Source organism: Lissotriton helveticus, chromosome 11, assembly GCF_964261635.1.
Source record: "Lissotriton helveticus chromosome 11, aLisHel1.1, whole genome shotgun sequence".
Taxonomy (NCBI): domain Eukaryota; kingdom Metazoa; phylum Chordata; class Amphibia; order Caudata; family Salamandridae; genus Lissotriton; species Lissotriton helveticus.
Window position 1 is genome coordinate 1,067,296,491 of NC_136072.1, and position 21,328 is coordinate 1,067,317,818.

The 21,328-nt window shown below is 41.9% G+C and overlaps 1 protein-coding gene across 1 annotated transcript in view; it reads left to right on the top strand.

Annotated features, from left to right (window-relative positions):
• ATP6V0A2 (ATPase H+ transporting V0 subunit a2) overlaps positions 1 to 12,982 on the top strand; it is a 420,906-nt gene extending 407,924 nt beyond the window's left edge. The window contains exons 18-20 of the mRNA XM_078667621.1: positions 2,901 to 3,018; positions 3,784 to 3,955; positions 11,575 to 12,982. Of these exons, the coding sequence (XP_078523747.1) occupies positions 2,901 to 3,018; positions 3,784 to 3,955; positions 11,575 to 11,677 (393 nt within the window). The 3' untranslated portion in view covers positions 11,678 to 12,982. The remainder of the gene's footprint in view (positions 1 to 2,900; positions 3,019 to 3,783; positions 3,956 to 11,574) is intronic.
• Positions 12,983 to 21,328: the final 8,346 nt, after the last annotated feature.

A 21,328-nucleotide genomic window follows, 5' to 3' on the forward strand; every position in this document is an offset into this window, starting at 1 on the left:
GCTTAGAAAAGTTTAAAATCTTTGAAGAGTGTGACCAGCAAATTGAATGGGCATAAATAGGATTTGTTAGAAACTTCAGGCCTGATTTGAGATTTTGGCAAACGGGTTACTCCATCCCAACTGTGATGGATATCCTGTTAGCTGAAATATAAATCCCGTAATATCCTATCGGATTTATATTTCGGCGGACAGGATATCTGTTACCATTGTGACGCAGCAATCCATCTGCCCAAATCTAAATCAGATCCACTACAACAAACCTCTCAATGTGACCCAACTGTATCTATTTCAAAAATATTTTTTATTCAATTTGTTGGAGCAATGTTTTCATCTCTTATTAGTTTAAATGCAATTCTGCTGCTTCTACACATTACAAACACCACAACCATAATTTAGATACCAACTGCATTAAATGGATTGAAACCAACACAGAAGGTTTGTCTGGGCCTCTGTCAATAAGCACTAGCAAATCCAATAGATCTTACCGGTGTATCTTCTGGCTTTGCCAATGTTTTGTAATTTAGCAGTACAGCAGTGAAGATGCTTTGCAGTGTGGCTAAAACTCATTTAAAAAAAGCTGTATGACACAGCCAGGGCTAATACGCTGATTTTGTTTTTTTATATAGGGCATTAGCGCTGGATGCATCATAGTCCTCTTTGTATTATAATTATCTTTAGCCATGCTGCACAGAAGCCATACTGTGTGGCTCCAAATCATTGCCAAAGTCGGCAATGTCCATGCTGTACAGCTTGAACAAAGGCAATAGCAGACCCAATAGTCTCAAAGGCTTGACCTATTGTCTTTTCCAATGCTTGTTTGGTCTCGGTACAACACCCCTCTGATTCGGAGCTAATCCGTTGATTTCCCCATGCATAAAAAAAAATACATTTGGCAAAAGATTCTATCACATAAAGAAATCAATTGCGTCCATGTCTTAGTGAAAATACATTTGGAAGCAGATAACATCTGTTTTCATCTTAAATGCAGATACCAGCAAAGATCTATTTCAAGGGAGAAAATGACTTTTTTGAAGTATGTGTGGCTCAGTAACGCATTGGCTACAAATGGTAAGCGGTTCATCAAGGACCACAGAGAAGAAGGAAAAAATAAAAGTATTGCCTCAATCACTGTGTGATCAGTGGAAGGACAGCAATCTAGCTGAAGCAATCAACTTGGTCCATGTTTCAAACAAAAGAAGAGAAACTGAAGCCAACATGCTCTGGCCTAATAGAAGGCAGCAAATAAGTGACAGTGAAGCCAACAAATGTTAAGCAGTGGGCGGGCTGCAAGCCCCTTGTACACAATATATCTTGCAAGCGAGAGCGCATGCAGTACATGCGTTGTGGCAGGCAAAACTGCTTGCAGGGCCCTAGTCCCAATTCTTTATCCAGAGACCTGATTGATTAAACACAAAAAGCCACAGCTTTCTAAATCTAGTATCTAACCTGTTGCGTTATGTTCATTTTGATCATCTGGTTTTTGCTTCACTTAACACGCACAGAAAAAAGGTACATTTATATCAAACAGCAGTTAGTAACATAGGTTATGGCCTATGTATGTTGAAGAAAGTGTATTGAATCAGTGTGAGCGAAAGAAGTAGGAAATAGCGAAAATGTGTACTGGGTGGCCGGTCTCCATGCTGGTGCAAGTTCTAAGCCACTTGTTTTAACTACTACTCTGTCGTCCAGCTTGCTGTGGTCGGATTACATTAACTGCCTTTACTGAGGACAGTGTTTGCTGCTGATTTTCTTTTTTGGGGTGAGGGGGGATTAGCACAGACCAAACAACATCAGTTCATTTCATATCATTTAAGTTAATTATAATTTAGCAGTGTTTTTTTTTTAAGTAATAAAGTGAGGCACAGGGTACATTTCACTGCTCAGACGCCTATGAAGTCTGCTACTGTTAATAAAATATTCCCCTATAATATTTCTTATATATCGCTTCAGTCTAGAGTCGATACTTTTGCCTTATTCAAAGGCACTGGTTTAAATAAAGAACAAACATAGCGAAAGAAATGTCTCAAAAAGCTTTATTTACAGTCCCAAGTGCATGTGCAGACAGCCAACGGCCGGTAGCAACATAGGTAACACTTGTTTAATGACTGGGCCTGTATTTCGTTGTGCTGGTCTGGACTTTGCACTGTGCACGCTTCCTGCTAACATAGTTCTTTGCGCTAATAAAGGTTCTGAACAGTTCATGAAATGGGTACCTTTCCTTTTCATATCCAAGCTCTGAATGAGGGTAGGAGGGCTAGCTGTGTGCAGTCACATCAACATTTATCATTCCGCTGTAAGCAGAGCACTTTAAAAACTCTTGCTCTATTCTTCTTGGAAGTTGAGCTCCCAAAAAGCACATTGGGTAAATACAACAAGCTGCCTCTTCCGGGTGAAGCCCTGACTCCCACCAATAAGGGCTTCTTCCTGGGAGTCAATCTTGTATTCGATTATTGACGGACGTGTGCCTGTCAAAATACTGACAATACTCACCAACTTTCAAGTTTGTGAATATTCACTACCCTAGCTCCATAACTTGCCTGACTTGTAGCTATGCTTAGTTGTAAAGGTATAACGTACTTGTAAACCTACATTGAACTAAAATGCCTAAATATCCTTCCTAATTGCACCCAATGTTTTTAATTTTGAACCTTGGACCAGAAAAAAAACATAACGCGCAAGAAAGAGGGTGGTAAGCATCTAGTATTATTATTATTATGATGTTAGAATTAAGCTCTTCCTTTCACAGACATGTTAGCATGTCAGACATTTGTTTTACCTCCTCTTTTGATTTGATAAATTACATATCTTTTACTATAAAAATGCATTTACAATATAAAATCAAATACATTTTGGGACATATTTTCTGCAACTTTATTTTAATGTTTTTCCCTCTGTTGTAGTTTGATTTCGCCGACGTATTCATGAATCAAGCTATTCACACTATCGAGTATTGTCTGGGCTGCATCTCCAATACAGCTTCTTACCTCCGACTGTGGGCATTAAGTCTTGCTCATGCACGTAAGACCAATTTCATTACTAACCGGGATGTAAGGATATGCTACATTTCTAAGTTCTAGTGGTTTTCATAAATTGTATGTTGGTAATGGTGGGTTTCTTGTATACCCATTACCTGAGATCATCCTTCTTGGGCTTTTCTTTTTTCATTACCATGCAAGTGACCACAGTTCATATTTCCATTAGTAGATGCATTCTAGTGTTTCGCTCCAGGGTTTATCCGTGTGTATTGGTAGACTTGGTGCTGCCTTTTTAGTGAGCATAATTTCTATGCTTGAAAACTGTTGGAGAGTATCAACCAACTTCTTGTGTTAAAAATCCGTCAAAGGCCACCTGAGTATTACCTCCTGGTTGTTATTGCAACCTCTTGCTCCTTAGCTAAATCCTTTATTGGTGGTCTTTCCAATACCATACAGCTTTTTTTCATTACATGGACTAGTGTGAGAGGTGTTGTCCAGCGGCCAGAGTGACTGACTCCGGAGCGCAGGTTTCACAGTTAGATTGCCGGAAGCAGCTCAGCTCAGCATCATGTGACTCTGGGCAATAGCTCACTTAATCTCCTTGATGGCCCCCAGCGCCATGAGACCCTCATGGTTGAATAGTTTGTGCTTTACAAATTCCAGATTTATTTATTCATTTATTTAGTGTTATTGGAAAATCAACTGCTTATAAGCCTTAAGTGGAGACCTCTTGTTTCTATATATAATGCTAGATAGATATGATTCACATTATTTTGTAAACTAATATTGAAAATTATTTTTTTTGTAGAGCTATCCGAAGTACTGTGGCACATGATCATGAACAAGGGTCTGCGTGTGGACGCTAGTTATGGGATCATTTTGCTGGTCGCTGTCTTTGGATTTTTTGCCTCTTTAACAATATTCATTCTTTTGATCATGGAGGGACTTTCTGCTTTCTTGCATGCACTTCGTTTGCATTGGTGAGTATTTTAGGGATTGTTTGCTTTAGGGTGAATACAAATTAGACGGGCTCAAGGGATACTTGTTTGTGTAGACCCTGCTACGATCTGGGCCTCTGCTGTAGATCAGAATTGTAACCCAGCTTAACTACAAGGTAAAATAATCATGTTATTCTTAGCAAGTAACTTATGTATAATGTGAGTATGTTATAAAAAGCTTAAAGTTCTGTCTTGTACTGCTCCTGTAACAGCAAAGAGCTCAGCTGTTCCTTGGTGCTCGACTTGCAGATTATTAAATACACAATAAATGAATTCATTAATTAGTACACAACCAAGCCAATGTTGGGAAATCCTACCCTTAAACACTGCATTTTCAGTGGCAGGTTATATTAACATTCTCTTCATCGATCCTGGTGTGTGAGAGGTCAAGCTCCACTATTGACACGCTCAAGATCTGCATCCTAAGTACTTACATGTTTTCCATCTTTTCAAATAGGCGTGTGACTAAGCTTAAAATGGTAGTTCAATGAACGTAGTAATATGTTACGCCATTGCAGTTGAAATATTGACCTGCTGATAAATCATGATCATAATAGAGACTAATATCAAGGTCAGTGTAGACTGATGGGCACTTCTAACTGCAAATTCCCTCTGCCATTGTCAACTCTGCAACAGGTTGTGGCCTTCAAGACGTTCAGCCTGCCGGTCTTTACATTCATCCAGGCTTATCCTCTGCACCCCATGGCTCCAGCAGAGCCTCCAGTTGCATTTCAGGTGTCAGACCCTTCCCGACACTGACCCAGGACAAAGTCATCGTGCTCTGCCTCGGGGCCCTGCCTCCAACCCTCTAGCGCTGGCCTCACCAGTCCTATCTTCATCGGCTCTGGCATCACTGTTCCAAATCAAATCTCTGCACCTGCCCCAGATTCAGATGCATCTTCTGCTAGAGTTTATCATCTCTCTAGAGTATTATTCTGTTATTGTACCTCTGCCGCGACAAAAGAAAACTGAGAAGGATGTAGCCTACTTTTAGGCCACACTCTGATGCCAGTTGAATCAAGCTCAGTAGGGCCACGACGATGATGAAGCAGATAGCTTGCTACCCACTCGTTAACACTTATGTGGCCTGTAGCTTGACTTACATAATGCCAATGGCCTAGAAACCTCCCAGAAATAGGTCCTGGATTCTCCTTTGTGTCTTTCTCAGTTGTAGTTAGGAGGGCAGCAGAAGTTTTGGAACTGTCTCTCACCACTGACAAGACTAAAGCTAATGGACGTTATGTAATCTGGACCTGTAATGGGACAGAATTGCTTGATGCATGGTAAACAGGCATGTACCGATGCTTTAAGTGCCCATATGCATGTGAAACTATTGTCTTGACTTTCATTTTGGTCCTGATTTCACTCTTGCTCAGTCTATGCATACAGACCCAGGCTTGTCCATGGTAATGCGAGGTCCAGAACCTGCTATGTGATGTGGAAGGGTGCACCAAGTGTGCTGTATAGTCGGAAGAAGACTACATTCCACGTCCTGGGTATATCATATAGAGCAGTGGTGGCAGGGCATCATGTTTTGTGAATCTTCACTGTGAAGAAAACTCTTTTTTTCTGACAGTCAGATTTGTGGTCTACTGACCCCTTTTGTTTGAAGGTCTGCTGTTATGTGTGCTATGTGAAACCAACAGAACAGTTTAACTTTACGCAAGAACTGATATGGTGTGTGCATGTTGAGTGAGTGTACAGCACATTTCTGATAATAGGACTCCATGTGTTTGTGAGTCTGAGTAATAGGATCAGTGGGATCCATTATGGATGTCACTGGTTTGGCAATGCCCAAGGCAGAGGATGAGAACAGCTTCCCTTATTGCCTCCAATCCTCTGGCTGTAGTGTAGAAGTCGAGACACTGAAGAGAGGGAGGATGGATACAGAGCTGCTTTTCAGTAATGTAATAGGATCTTTTTCGCAGAAGCCTGTTGATTAATTATTTCTGGGCACTAACATTTGATAGACTGGAGCGCTGAGGGTGGAGCTATAGTTTCTATGGTTCAGTATGAGGATGTCTCAAAGCAGGGCCTGCCAGGTGATTTCACACTTCATTGTGTCCCTCTTTTGGAAAATCCTGCTTGGGGCTAGCCCCTCTTGCTATCTACTGTGAGGCCAATCACTTTGCGCAATAGCCGTGTATGGAAATGCAGCATTAAATTGAAGTGAGTCAACCCAAACTGGATCTGAAGCTTTGGGCAGTGGTTACACATCCCTGTCTGGAAAATGTCAGAAAAATGGCTTCTGAACCACTCCACTTTGTTCCATTCCTAAGTTATTCTTGGGAGAGAGTGCTCCACAGATTAGGTAACCAAGGCTGCTATCTGCTTGGCAGCCAGATTCCCAGAGGTAAGGGGACATCACCTGAAGTCTGCATTTTCTTCTGGAAGAGCTGAGGGTTTGCTTGGAGCGCCTAGATGCATGTATGCCGGCTAAGAGAATGAAGGAATGTGCCTGGCCTTGCAGAAGGAAAGAATGGTTAGGAGTAGCCCTGTGTGTTCCTGGTGTGAGGCGCACTCAGACACAGCAGCATTTTCGAGATTTTTAAGCCAGAAGTGACCTGATTCGGGATGGTCTCACCTGGTCGCTGCATAGCTTCCTGTATGCCCTGCAATAAGACTACCTGAACTACAACTTTGGCCTCTGACTGATTGTTGCCACCTGAGTGACTAGTGCTGCCACTGCCTACGCTGTAAGGCAAAGTTGCATCGCTACTGAAGTATGAAACCCCAATTAGATCTGCAGATTCCACATTTCATGATTCTCCTTGGTCTAGACTACATATGGAAACTCTTGCAAAAGGAGCGCGCAGTATTCCGATCTGATCCTTACAAATATATCTACATTTTAGAGAAGCAGCACATTCTGTTAAAAAAAAAAATATGTATTTATTGTGGTTGTTTCCAGACTGTAGACCATATCATTATAATGGGTGTAGTGTCTTTCTGGGCACAGGTCTCCTGTATGAAGATGTATAGGGGAACACAGTTTGAGGGAGGTCACCTTCCGGCTTTTCCTGATCTGCATCCAATGAGGTAGTGTTTTCTACAAAGTTGAATAGTCGTCAGTGTTGAGAGCATGGCTAAGTTTTAAGAGTTGGACCAAGGAAAATCTGCCCAGATGCTATTTTCAAGTACAGTCTTAAAACCCTACAATGTGTCTAGATTAATTGATTAACTATTATTCTACAGGTCAGATAGGTAATATTTTTTTAGATTTCCCTCAACGTTTCTGTAAACAACATCGTTCTGTGGTTTGGAGGATTCTAGGTGGGAGAGATTCATTCATATTCTGCAGGTTTTCATGTTGTAGTCTCACAACTGGGCAGAACGTATTCTAAATATTTAACATAATATATCATTTTATTCATTTAATACAATTAAATACATTAGGTGAATGATCAGTCCCCCATTGAATAATTTTTTTACGAGTGTTTAAGTATGATTGCTATAATTTGGTGTGGGGTACTGTCCAGTAAAAATATTTAAAAGTGGAAAGCTGCCAAATTTTATATTGGCTTTACAATATATGTTACTGAATAGAACCCCTTCTTAGGACATGATATGTTCAAAATGTTCTAATTTTATGGGTTAACACTGTCTTGTTTTGGGAAGGTCTTCAAAGAATGCCGTAATGTAATACAAGTCATGAGAGTGCTAAAACAATTGACATAATCCAGTAGGAAAGGAATATAATTGTTCAGGCTTCCAGGTAATAAAGTAATAAGCTGAAAGTATCCTGCTGTTACAGAGAGAATTTTCTCTTTTTTTTTACTTTTTCTATAAATCGGCTGTATTTTTTTAACCCCTCCCATGCTCATGACGAGCTGAGCTCGTCATGAGCCACGCGCTCCGGTGCTCATGACGAGTTCAGCTCGTCATGAGCCGTGGAACGCTCGCATGCGGGGATAATTCCCCTGCTGTGCGAGCGTTCCACGGCAGGTAATGCACCTGTGACGAGCTGAGCTCGTTATGAGCACAGGAGCGCCGTGCCTCGTCATGAGCGTGTGGGCGCTGTGCGCGCCCCCTCCCCCGCGAAGGGGTAAAAGGTCCTCCAAGGTAAAGTCCCTTCTTCTAGTTGTTATTTATAAGTTGAGTAGGGAACTTTTCGCCACAGAAAGTCTTATTTGTATACAAATGATCATTCATGTGGCTTCCGAAGCAGACCTCGAAAAATTATAAACATTTTGCTAGATCTACAGGTATAGTAAGTTGAATAATCTACTCGATCTAACTTTAATGTAGTTGACCACTAAACTGGTCTCAAATTGTGTGATCCTATGCAAATATTTTTTTACAGAGCCCATTTTTTCTTCATTATCATATTTGTGCAACCCTTCAAATAAGTACGTTCAGCATTTCCGCTGTACAAAAAACACCTGTTTGATGTAATACACTAAACATTTGCTCCATGTGTAATAAGAATATAGCCCACATGTAGGGTACACTTGCCTCTTAGTTCACTAATAGCAGTGCCATCAGGGTGGGGGCAGTAATATTTCTCAGTTCATGTTTAAAAATTAATAAGTAGATTACAAAAGCATGATATGGTAGTGCATCGTCATTTACAGACAGCTTATTTTCCATTGAATTGGCCACAATCCTTCCTACTAACGTAGTTCTACTGATAAAATAACTATGTAGTGTATAAACAATTAAGAAATGCAACTAGAGAGTGAGAGTCCTATGCATTTTTCTGCACAACCCCCAACGCACATAACTGAACTGGCACTCTGGTTCTCCGATGAACTAAAAAGTGAAAAGACCAAATGTAAAAATTTGGAACGGCGGTGGCGAAGGATTTATGAGCCCGAAGCTAAAACTGTTTATCTCACCGCCAGAAGGGCCTACCATTCCCACTGTAAGTCTGCTCGAGCCAATTTTGTTTCATCAACTATCAACCAGGCTAAAAACTGCCCTAAAACCTTATTTAAGATAGTTAAAGAATTATCAGGCTCTGCAACCAATCAGGCACCTCCCAGCTTAAATAACACCAAATGTGAGGAACTGGCACAATTCTTTTTAAACAAAGTGGAAACATTATACTCTGCATTGGCCAGCTCCACCCTCCCTACCACACCTGCGCCTATTGTAATCCCCGTCCTATCTGACCCAATACCTGAATGTTGCACTACCCTTGCTCCTGACCACACACTTGAGGTCTGGCCACTTCAGGACATGGTGACACTTACACAACTCCTTAATAAAATCAAATTGGGATCCCCTTGCGATTTACTTCCCGTCACGGTCCTACAGCAAATTGAACAACCATCACTGTGTTACATCCTTGACCTTCTTAACGCCTCTCTTAGGGAGTCCCTTGTTCCCCCAGACTGGAAACATGCGATGATCGTCCCATTATTAAAAAAAACTAATTTGGACCCTGCGCTTCCCTCAAATTACCGCCCTATTTCACTTCTCCCTGCTCTCTCAAAATTTTTGGAGAGACACATTAATGGACATCTTTCCAGGTTCATCGAAACCAATGAGCTTCTTCATCCTTCCCAATCCGGCTTCAGGACAGATTACTCTACGGAGGCCACACTTTTAGGTGTGACTGAAATGCTCTGACAAAACCTGGATGCAGACGGAACTATGGACCTGGTATTGCTGGATCTCAGCACGGCCTTTGATCCGGTCTCCCATACCGTACTTATTGAGGTCCTCCACTCCTTTGGGGTTACTGGACGGCCCTGAACTGGCTTTCATCCTTTCTTTCCAATCGTACCTTCCAGGTCTTTTCTTCTACTGCTAAATCTAAGCCCTACTCTTCACCTTATGGGGTTCCACAGCGCTCAGTTCTCAGCCCCCTGCTTTTTAACATTTATGTTAGACCTCTGGCAGTGTTGGTAGAGGATTTTGGGCTGTCATTATTCTCATACGCCAATGACACCCAAATCATCTTCTCCCTTTCAGCAGGTAAGACCACCGAGCCGTCTATCCTCAAAACAGGCCTCCGCAAAGTTATGACCTTGATGAACGCCAACTTCCTAAAACTTATTGGCGAAAAAACAGAGGTCCTGGGCAAAGATAAAGATCTCTGGGGCCCCTAACATTGTCCCCCGGAAATGGGTGTGCTCCCGCAACCCTCAACCCAGGCACACAATCTTGGTTTCATCATAGACAATTCACTATCCATGCGTCAGCAAGTTACCAAGGTTGCCGCTACCTGTTTTACCATCTTAAAATGGTTGAGGAAGATTGTGTGGATGCTACCTGTTCATACCCAGCGTACCGTAGTGCAGGCCCTCGTTACTTCAAGGCTGCACTACGGGAACATCCTCTATCTGGGTGTCAATCAGGATGTAACGCGTAAGTTGCAGTGAGTCCAAAACTCTTCTGCTAGATTACTATGCCGTGTTTTCAAAACTGCTTCGGCCTCAAGGCTGCTTGGGAGCCTCCACTGGCTTTCGGTTGAGAAACGGGTTGTGTTCAAGGCCCTTACTTACATGTTCCGCATTAAGTATGCTACATCTCCCCTCTACTTACAACGCCTAGCTCATCTTTACGTCCCTTCGCGTTCTCTCCGGTCTTCCACACTTGCCCAATTCCAAGTCCCTAAGGTCAGACTTTCCCGTATGGGAGGGCGCTCCTTCTCATACGTGGGTCCTGTCTTATGGAATGCTCTGCCTCTGTCCCTCCGTACACAATCCAACCTTCTCTTGTTCGGCAAATCTCTGAAGACCTGGCTCTTTGGCCAGTAGTTCTCCCCTGTCTCTTTGCTGTTCCCTCACGGCGCCGGGAAACCCTTTTTGGGTAGCTGTTGCGCTGACACATATATTTAATTAAATAAATAAATAAATGTAATTCTAGCCTTGGAAAAACCCCAACATACCCGACCAAGGGATGAAATGTGTGTAGGCCAAATGCCATCATGCTATGTACAGCTGTTGCTTTATTAAACATTACCTGGGATCATGGAAAGAGGACACATTGAAGCTTTACATTTTGGAGCTGAAGGTCATTTGAATTAATAAAAAGGCTTCCTCAAAAAGTTCCTTTATATATTCTGCCTCAAACCAAGACAATAAAATAAAGAGTGAACTTGTGTTCAAAATCCAAGTGTGTCCGGAAAGATAATGGAAGATCGTGTTATGCGATTTCAAAAATCTTAAGCCCTATTTCTGTCATAAATATTGTTTTGCCACAGTGTAACCAGAGAATAACATATTTAAGCTTCTGTAGTAATATTTGTATGTTTAAGTCAAAAGAATGAGTACCTAAATAGCATTGAAAATACCCATCAAGAAAAGACGGATTGAAATGGTTTAGCATGTTTGTTTTTAATATGCGAAGGGGCCATCTCATGTCTCTTTCAAAATAAACTTTTCTCACATTTCTTCAGTCTGCAACCACCTTGTAACAAATTGTGTCTTTTTTGTTAAAAACGGACTCCACATCATTTAATTGCATGTGTAGCATTTAATGTCGTATCAACATATAGGACGGCAGCTATAAAGTGATATATACTGTGTTGGAAAGATGCAGACATTCAGAATTTAAATGTTTCTAAATATTGGTACACTTGATATCATGTCGCTCTTGTACAGTTTACCATCGAGCATATTTATTCAGTATTTCTTTTTCTTTTTTGACAGGGTGGAATTTCAAAACAAGTTCTACACGGGCTCTGGATACAAGTTTTCAGCATTCTCTTTCAAGCGCATGAACTTACATTTTGAAAATGTTGAGTTTGTATAGCTTGGCTCTGTAATCTACATTGTTCATCGGTGTAGGGTAATAATCATGTGCAGTCTTACAAATGTACAGTAATAAAAGTGTGTTTCACAGATTGCCTTATGCAGTGCAGCCAAACTCTTCTGTAACATAGCCTGATTCTAATGCACAGATATTTAACCCATTGTACAGCGTACAGGCATTGCCCAGAATGTATATTTTGTATTTATGCTCATTCCTCTTAAGAGGAAATGTAAGTTTCCTCCTAAAACTGTAAAGAAGAAATTAAATGGTAAATTATGTTTTATGTTCTTAGTCGTTCGGGTCTACTTCAGACAATATTTGTCTTGATTGCTGACCTCTTAAGATGAATTTTAAATTATTTTCTGTCTGTGTTAATTTTTCTGTGTATGATGTAGGGATTTCGCAGTCTCTGAATGAACTGTACTGTCAAAATATTTTTGGAAGTAGTCTGTGTTCTAGAAGTCTAAGTTACTTGGACAATATTTATTATGGAGTGATTTCATTCATTTTCGGAAATGAGGAGTTGGCGCCGGTGGACCACTAGAGCATATGGTTTTGCAGATGATCGCATTTGGGGTCTCTCCTCAGCCAGAAATTGGCTGAGGTGAACACGTGTTACATTAGTTTACCCTTCTAAGGGTAGCCCAGTTTTTTAATTCACTTTAAGGATCAGGTCAAGGGCATGGACAACAAGGACGCCTACCTGAAATAATCTGCCAGCCTGCACACCCGATTCTCTTATTTCTAGGTCTTCCTACAGGCCTATTGGTGGTCTCTGACTTGACATATCTCACTTAATCCTGCACGACCCAGCTATCAAGATAGGATATGCACATGGTGGTGTCCTTGCACACAGAACAAAGAAACCCATAAATTGGAATTTTGGTGCCAAAAGGGGGGCTGGCGACTGTAAAGTGTTCATATTCACTGTCAAACGTTTTGTTGAATGTTGTCTATTAAAAATCTTAGTTAAGTATTTTGGGAAAACATATGCCATTAACATTATTATGTTGAAAAGTATCTATTTCAGCAGCATTTTTGTTTCTCTTGTAATGTTACACTAGTATTGGGATATTCTTCGAGGCATATGATGAAGATTGAGTTATAGAATGGCATAGAAAGGCACTCAATGGAATGCTTTGAAAACAGCAGGCTTGGCAGCAAATAAAAAAGTTTTTGTATAAAATGTACATAAACATTCATACACAATGAACGAAAAATCAATGCAACTGCATTTGACTAAATTTCAGAATGGGAAAGGTTTATTTTAGGTATTTATTTAATAAAAAAAAATAAAGCACCTGATGTTATCTGGATGTTACTGTTTGATTCATCTACCTACATATACCATTCTGTTCCTCCTTTATGGTATAAGCATTTCCACCATTAGTGTACCCCCTTTCCCACCCCAAAAAATATATAGATATGGAATATTAAGAAAGAACTGAAAGTAAAGGATTCCTTTGAGATTATTGTACATGCATTGGAAAAAAACTCTTTTTGTATCGCTCGGTTATTAATCTGCACCTTCCTGTCTCCTCTCGGATCTGAAAAAGTTTTGCATGGTTTGCATTCATAAGCAAAGAGATTTTCATGCATTGCATCCTTAATAATCGGGTCGTTCCACTCCAGTAATTTGTTCAGGAGAGAGAGTTCCATTTGCAGAGTAGTATCAGGCTGAAAGTTGTGCCATGTTTTCAGCTTGCGTTGTTAGTTTTTCAAGGTGAGCATGTCTGAGAATAACACCAGAGCTTGCCAGTATGTAACATTGGAAAAACGTTTTACAAGAGCTTTTTTGGCCTTTAGGGAGGCCAAAGGATACGAACCTGGATTTTATGGCAAGACAGGAGGCTAGCATTATGCATAACCTTTTATTAACTCCTTCTGAGCAGCAAAACCACTTAAAAGCTTCCACAATGGAACTTTAAAACATCACAATTAAAAAATGTTCTCACACACAAAACCCCTGTGTCCTCCATTTTCTTCCTCTTTTGTTGCTGCTTCTGAGCAAACTAAGTATATCGTTCTTGGAGAGAATGTTTTATGGATTTGTGTATTTTTGATGTATTATGAATGTTACCCAATTTATGTGGATTGTGTTTTTTAAGGTTTTACTGAATAGGACTAGTTTGATTTAGATCGAGAAGTTGAATATGGTTTAGAGTATGAAGAATGTACGTTTTAAATGTCGATTTTAAATTAAATAGGATTGTAAATGCGAGCAATTTTGAAGTTTATTGTATGTGATATGGAATGAGCATATTATAAAAGTAGATTGGATTCTCCAACCTCCTCAGTTGAATGCAGAGGAGCTCAAACGGTTCCCGACTGTGGTTAGCGTAATACAAATCAGAGGGGTCTGGATTCCACGCTTATGATCTATCCCCATTGATATGAAGTAGCGGATGTTTTTCATGAGGATTATTTTGAAGGGCAGTATAGATAGGACAGTAACCTGGCAACAGGTGCTTCGCAAGCAGATGCTTGGCAGTTTCTTGTTTGTGAGACGACCAGTGTGAGGAAAGCAAGTAAAACAATCTTTATGAGTAGGAAATAATTTTATTTTAGTATTTTTCGGATTATTTGAATAAAATCTTCGAATTGGGCAGATTATTTAGTATATTGTAAATGCAGAGGAAATTAAGGAAGATCAGTTGAGGAAATTGGTATGTGAGGAAGTTAAGTCAGTGTTTCAGGAAACTTTTAAGCTGGTTTGTGGAAAAAGATAGAAGGGTCTTAAATGATGAAGAATATTTTTCCATTTCTGATGATGAATCTAAGAACAGAGGTCTAGGAGGTAAATGCCTACAAAAGAAGAGACATTTGGAGAAAAAGGAAACTAATAAGGGGGCCCAAGCGCCTCACATAGTTCAGGTGTCCTTGGCCGCACACAGAAGAGTCAGCAGAGCACTGAGTCTCAGGAATATCTTTTTGAAGGATATGAGACTCAGAGAGATGAGTCTAGTGTAAATCTAGACGAATATGTACTAGATTTAGAACATAATTATGACGATTATGAGAATAAAGGTCGCGATGTGGAGTTCAGGTCTAGTCATAGAGTTTAATCTACAGTGAATGATCCTTTTGGGGAGAAATTGTTTGAGCTGAGTGAAATAAGGCATCCCAGGGGGAAAGACTGGTGGCCCATGGAGTATGTGCCTCAGTATATTAAAGCAAGGTTGTGAAATACTTTGGAAAGAGAGGAGCGAAACCGGATGCAGGCAGAGTGTTCTAGACCTGTTATTGATGAGAAGGTGACTCTAACTCTGAACTTGGATCCGGATCTCATTGCCTATATGTTTAAGATGGGAAAGGATCCACGGAAGGGTTTGGAAAAGTCTCTGAAGATTTGCCAAGACAAATTTCTGGTTATTTTGGGTCCTTTAGCAAGAATCTTTGATTCCGTGGAGGAGGCATATTTAAAGGGATCAGAGGTGGATCTTTTGCTCTTCAGAGGCTGGTGTCTGAGGCCAATATGCTTTATGGGTAATGCTAATGCAGGCTTATTAGCAGCAAGACGCAGAACTCTATTAATGAGGATAAATCCCAAATTAATGGATCTGGAAAAAAGAGAGTCTACAGAAAACACAAAGGGTTTGTTCTTTGGAAATGGTTTAGTAAGCTTTCTTGCACAGTATGTGAAGACTTAAACGAGTTTGGATAAGGCCCAATATCCAATGGGTAGGATGTTCCAAGGTAGTGGTTTTTTGGAAGGGTCTGTAGGAGAGGGCAAACTACTGGCCGAGCAGGGTTCAGAGCTCAGTATAATAACTCCACTTATCAAGGATGCAGTGGTTATAGAGGTCAAACAAATAGTACCTGTTGTAAAGTGTGTTATTGGTAGGGGCAAATGTAGGTCTGCCACTGGCAATAAGACCACTAACACATGATAGGACTCAGCATAGGTCTTGGAAAATTATTCCTATGCTCAACCCTTGGTAATGTTGGTGCAAGCAAACTGGCTTAACACCCCCTTTTGTACCGCTAACTTCATAGACAGGCATGTAAAGCATTTAAAAACACCATTTCAGTAAATGATTAAGACATAACACATAATAAAAATCCAACACCTATTTATAAAACTAGGAAATATTTGTATCTTTAAAATTACACCAAAACAACAAAAATCCAATGTAGGGAACCGGAGAAATGAATTTTCAAAGATTTAATAAAATAGCACTTAAAAGGTTATAGCACCGTATTGTGATGTGTGCTTGCGATAGACCGGGTCAAAGTCAAAGTTTCAGGCTGGGCGCGATGGAGCCCTGAGCGGCTACAGCTCGCGGCAAGTCCCGGTCTCAGTTTCTACCTTCACACTTAGAAACTTTTCTGGAGCTGTTCTCCTCAAGGCCCCTCGAAGCTCCCAGCCAGTCCGGTTTCGGTGAGGGTTCGCCGGATTGACTAGGGCCCGGTCAACTTTCCTGGAGCGGACTTGGAAAATTTCTCAAGATTGCTTCAGCGGGGCAACCCAGGAATCCAGTCCAGCACGCGATGGAAGGCCGGCGGCTTGACTTCCGCGGTTGCTCCCGGTCACCTTTTCTACAAGCAGACTTAGCAACCTTTCTGGAGCTTTTTCTCGCTGGATCTCTCGATGCTCCTCATGGAGCCGGATCCGGTGAGGGTTCGCCGTCTTCAGATTTGTTCTAGTCCTGGTCGATCTCTGGAAGTTGGAGCAATGGAGCTTTTAGCAGGACGAACCTGGTTGGCTTGACCGGCTCGCAGTTGAAGGCAGGCAGCTGGGCTGGCCAGGTTGAGTCGGTCCCTCTATGGAGCTTTTGTTCGAGGCATATGAGCTGCAGATTACACACTATGCATAGATGGCCACCTAGTGTTGGGCCCGGATGTTTGCAGTTTGTTTTGTTGTAGAAAAGTCTTTGGAAGTCACGGGATAGGTGACTCCTCCTTTGGATGATACTGCGCATGGGCATCAGCTCCATCCCCAGATTGTTTTTTTCTGCCACCGCGCTCGGATGTGTTTCCAGCGCTCCGTGTTGGAACCGATTTCCTTCGGCGCGCAATCCTCACCAACTTACAGAAATTAAGTTTCGAACGCTTTTCCAGTCGACGCTACTCTTCAACACCGAAAACTTTGATTCCGGTCGCCGTCGACGGCCTTCGGGCCTAACTAGGCCTCGACTCCAGCTCATGGAAAGGACGCCATTTAAAAAGTGTCCTCAATGTAGGTCGAAGTTTCCCCACACTGACCTTCATGAAGTGTGTAACCTTTGCCTCTCCCCGGAGCACAAGGCCAGAGACTGTTCCGCTTGTGCCTCTTTCCGCTCCAAGAAGACTATCTGGGACCGAAGAGCGAGGCGAACAATGGCTCGATCTTCAGCTTCCATTCCGGACGTCATCTTCGAGGAAGGCGTCAACGTTCCAGAACAACACGACGTCGACAGCAATTCCGAGGCAGAAGACTCCGAAGTTGAGAACATCACTCATGCACAGCGGGTAGTAAGTAAGACCTTCGACCCTGACCCTTCCTCGACACACCCATTGTCCAAAGGCAATGCGATATGGATGAGCTGGTCAAACCTATTTGCGTACGCTTTTCCTCCTCTCCCACTACTTCCGTTAGTGATGCGCAAACTACAACAACATTCCCTGACGCTCATTCTAGTCACTCCAACTTGGGCCAGACAACCGTGGTACACCACGCTGTTGCAGATGTCTGTAGCACCACACCGAAAACTAAACCTATCTCACCGCCTATTAACACAGAACCATGGAGAGATCAGACACCCGGACCCAGCTCAGCTCAACCTAGCGATCTGGCTCCTGAGGTCATAGTTTGGTTACCTCAACCTTCCTCCAGAATGCATGAACATTATTAAAGAAGCTAGACGTCCCACTACTAGAGCATGTTATGCTGCTAAGTGGAAACGCTTTGTCATATACTGACAAAAGAACCAAATAAATCCCTTAGACGTGCCTATTCAACACATAGGATATCTATTACACCTTCAAAAGTGTAATTTAGCCTATACGTCTATCAGACGACACCTTGCTGCCATTGCAGCATACTTACAAAATAGACAACATCTATCTATTTTTAGAGTACCAGCTATAAAAGCTTTCATGGAAGGACTCAAAAGAATGATTCCTCCCAGAACGCCACCGGCACCAGTGTGGAACATTGTTCTTACAAGATTAATGGGTCCTCCCTTTGAACCATTACATAAATGTGAATTGCAATTCCCAACCTGGAAAATAGCTTGCCTAGTAGCAATTACTTCTCTCAGAAGGGTTAGTGAACTACATGCATTTACCATCCAAGAACCTTTTTTGCAAATGCATCATAACAAAGTGGTACTTCGTACTAATCCTAAATTCCTTCCTAAAGTCATTTCACCATTCCATCTAAATCAATCCGTTGAGCTGCCCGAATTTTCTCTCGCAGCCTCAGTCTCAGAAAGAGCTCTACACAACTTTGATGTCAAAAGAGCATTACTGTACTATATCGAAAGGACACAAACTTTTCGTAAAACAAAACAACTTTTTGAGTCTTTTTCACCGCCACATAAAGGCAACCCCATATCAAAATCAGGGATCACCAGATGGATTGTTAAATGCATACAAATATGTTACCAGAAAGCCAAACGTACATTAACAATTCCTCCAAAAGCCCATTCAACAAGAAAGATAGGGGCTTCAATGGCATTCTTGGGGAACATTCCCCTAGATGACATATGCAGAGCAGCTACATGGCTTACACCGCACACATTCACAAAGCATTACTGTGTAGATGTGCAAACTAAACAACAAGCCACTGTGGGCCAGGCTGTACTAAAAACACTGTTTCAAACAACTGCAACAGATACTGGTGGTCGCCGCTAGGTGTGGGTACTGCTATACAATCTATGCATAGTGTGTAATCTGCAGCTCATATTCCTCGAACGGAAAATGCTACTTACCAGTATGCATCTGTTCTTGGCATGTAGAGCTGCAGAGTTACACACGCCAACCCGCCTCCCCAGCTACCTGTATCTGTTCCAGTATTATCTTAATTAGATACAAATCACATGGACATCACTACCTCTTGTACAGCTCCATCACTTCCCTAATGGCGAAAAACAATCTTGGGATGGAGCCGATGCCCATGTGCAGTATCATCCAAAGGAGGATTCACCTATCCCGTGACTTCCAAAGACTTTTATACAACAAAACAAACTGCAAACATCCGGGCCCAACACTAGGTGGCCATCTATGCATAGTGTGTAACTCTGCAGCTCTACTTGCCAAGAACAGATGCATACTGGTAAGTAGCATTTTCTTTTTCAAAGTTGCTCCAAAGTTCTCCAAACTTGAACTTCTTCCTGAAGTTCCTCAAGGGGTCCCAAAGTGTTTCAAACTCACCCCAAGGGTCTGGAAGCACCAAGATGGTCCTTGAATGTTGAGGACGTCAGTTCCCACAATCCACTGGTACAAAACCCTTACAAATCTACTTCTGGTTCTTCAAGGTGTAGATTTAGTTGATGTTCCAGATGAGCTCTTTTAACCTGTAGCTTCCAGGGAGTCCACTCTTTACTTGTTTTCCAGCCAGATAATCCACAGGGCTGTCGTTTCAGATGGTGCAGTCTTCAGAGGACAGGCCTTAGAAATTTTTGCACAGCAAAACTTCTCAACAGGGCACTTCTTGCTTCAGTAAGTGTCAAGCAGCAGAACTGGAGGGCTCTGCCCCTCTCAGATGCTTATTCCAAGTTCTCTCGGTCAAGCAGGAGGTCACTTCTGAACAATGGGAGCAGGGTAACTCCTCCAATATATGACCACATCCTGTAGAGTGTGGCATTATTTTGTCCCAGAGTGCATTAAATCTTCCAAATCCATAATGGCTGATTTTCCTGCAAGGAGGTAAGAGCTGGCTAAACACACCTCTAGGACGGCTAATTTCCTTAGACTCTCCCCGAGGCATCTGCATATATCTTCCTTAATCCTACCATCTGCCTAAGGTGGGAAAATCAGAGCTGTAAATGACACAGGTCTCGACTCTTCTCTTTGAAAAACATAGTTTACGACCCCTCCCCCTCCCCCTGGCCTGGCATGCCTATGGAACAGCACACTGCCCTGCCCTGCCTGCAGAGCTGGCTAACCCCAGAGGCTCTTTATCACCTCTTGAAGGCAGCCTGGCTAATCCACTTAACTCTGACCAATCAGGGCAGACTTCTAGGAGGCTGAATGTGGACTTACAGACAAGAAAGTCTCATAACTTCTTGTATGTATACTTTAGGAGAAATTCAAAAATATGATACTGCTGGATTTATTAATACCATTCTGGGATGTCTTTAAATGGCATGTCTAGCCCTCTCCTATCAAGAGTCATTAATCAACTTCCTACCATGTTAACCTATGTAATGGGATTTGCTATGGGAAAAATGACTTGGCCATTTTTCCAGCACCAGGAATTTAAAAAACATTTTATAAGTACCCGTCTTATATCTACAGGAACCCCACCCCATGTGCATCTAGGGGAGACTTTAGGGGTTCTTAATCTGTATAAATATTGCAGATTCTCCCTCCACAGTGCTCCCAGCATCAAAGACGAGCAGTACTTTACTACAATGTGGGGAGTGAAATGTCACTTTACCCAGGCATAAAAAAACTAATTTTATAAGGGTGTACCCTATAAATACCTGACCCCCCACCCCTGAGATACCTAGAGGAGACCCCATGCCAAAACAGTGTAGGTTATCCATTTTTAAGTGCCCCAAACAGCAAAGTTGAGTTTGGGTAAAATTTACTTTTTAAAAGCAGTACTGGCACCCAGGGCTGTTTTTTAAACTGACCTCAGGCTTCAGCAGTGCACACATGCAAGTGCTAAAAGAGCTGCTGGCCTCTACACTGCCATGCCCTAGGGTACTAGGGACTTCTAGGTAGTTTCAATCCCCCTGCCCTATTATATACTAGGGGCCTATAGGGGAGGTTGTGCCAATCACAGGGGTACCCCACCATATCATTGTGTACCCTAGTGAATGTAGGTGTTTTAACTGTATTCTAATGTGTCTCTTTCAGCATAACACAGGGCCTGGGCCCGGTTAGGTAGAGCCCAGGGTCAGTCAGTTACCACCAGTATCAGTCAGCAAAATGTTGGGGGGTGCCCAGGGCACAGGATGACTTTGCAACAGTAGCCCTTTCTATTCTCAAGAAGGAGACCAGGAAGAAGGGTAGTATGGTCAAGGGGAAAACCCTGTAGTCAAGGTCAAGGTATGAAGAGTATTTTTGGGGTTAACCCTTTAAAAGAGGGAGGAAGATTGAAGTTCTTCAGAGACGAATGGGAAACTATAACCACAGATACGTGGTTGCTACAGGCTATAGCAGGATATACAGTGGACTTCGAGTCAGTACCAATTCAATTAGTAGAACCAAGAGAATTGGTGTTCAAAGACGATTTACAGGAGGTAATTCAAGAGGCGGTAAATCAGATGTTACAGAAAGGTGTGATTATTCGAGTAGAGGAAGAAGAAAGAAGGTTTATGAGTACCTTGTTTGTAGTGGACAAAAAGGACAAAGGTTGGAGGCCTGTGATAAATATACGCAACTTGAATCGGTATCTGAAATACAGGCATTTCAAAATGGAAGGGATATATTTGCTGAGAGATTTATCACAAGATTTAGATTGAATGGTGAAGATAGATTTAAAAGATGCCTATTTCA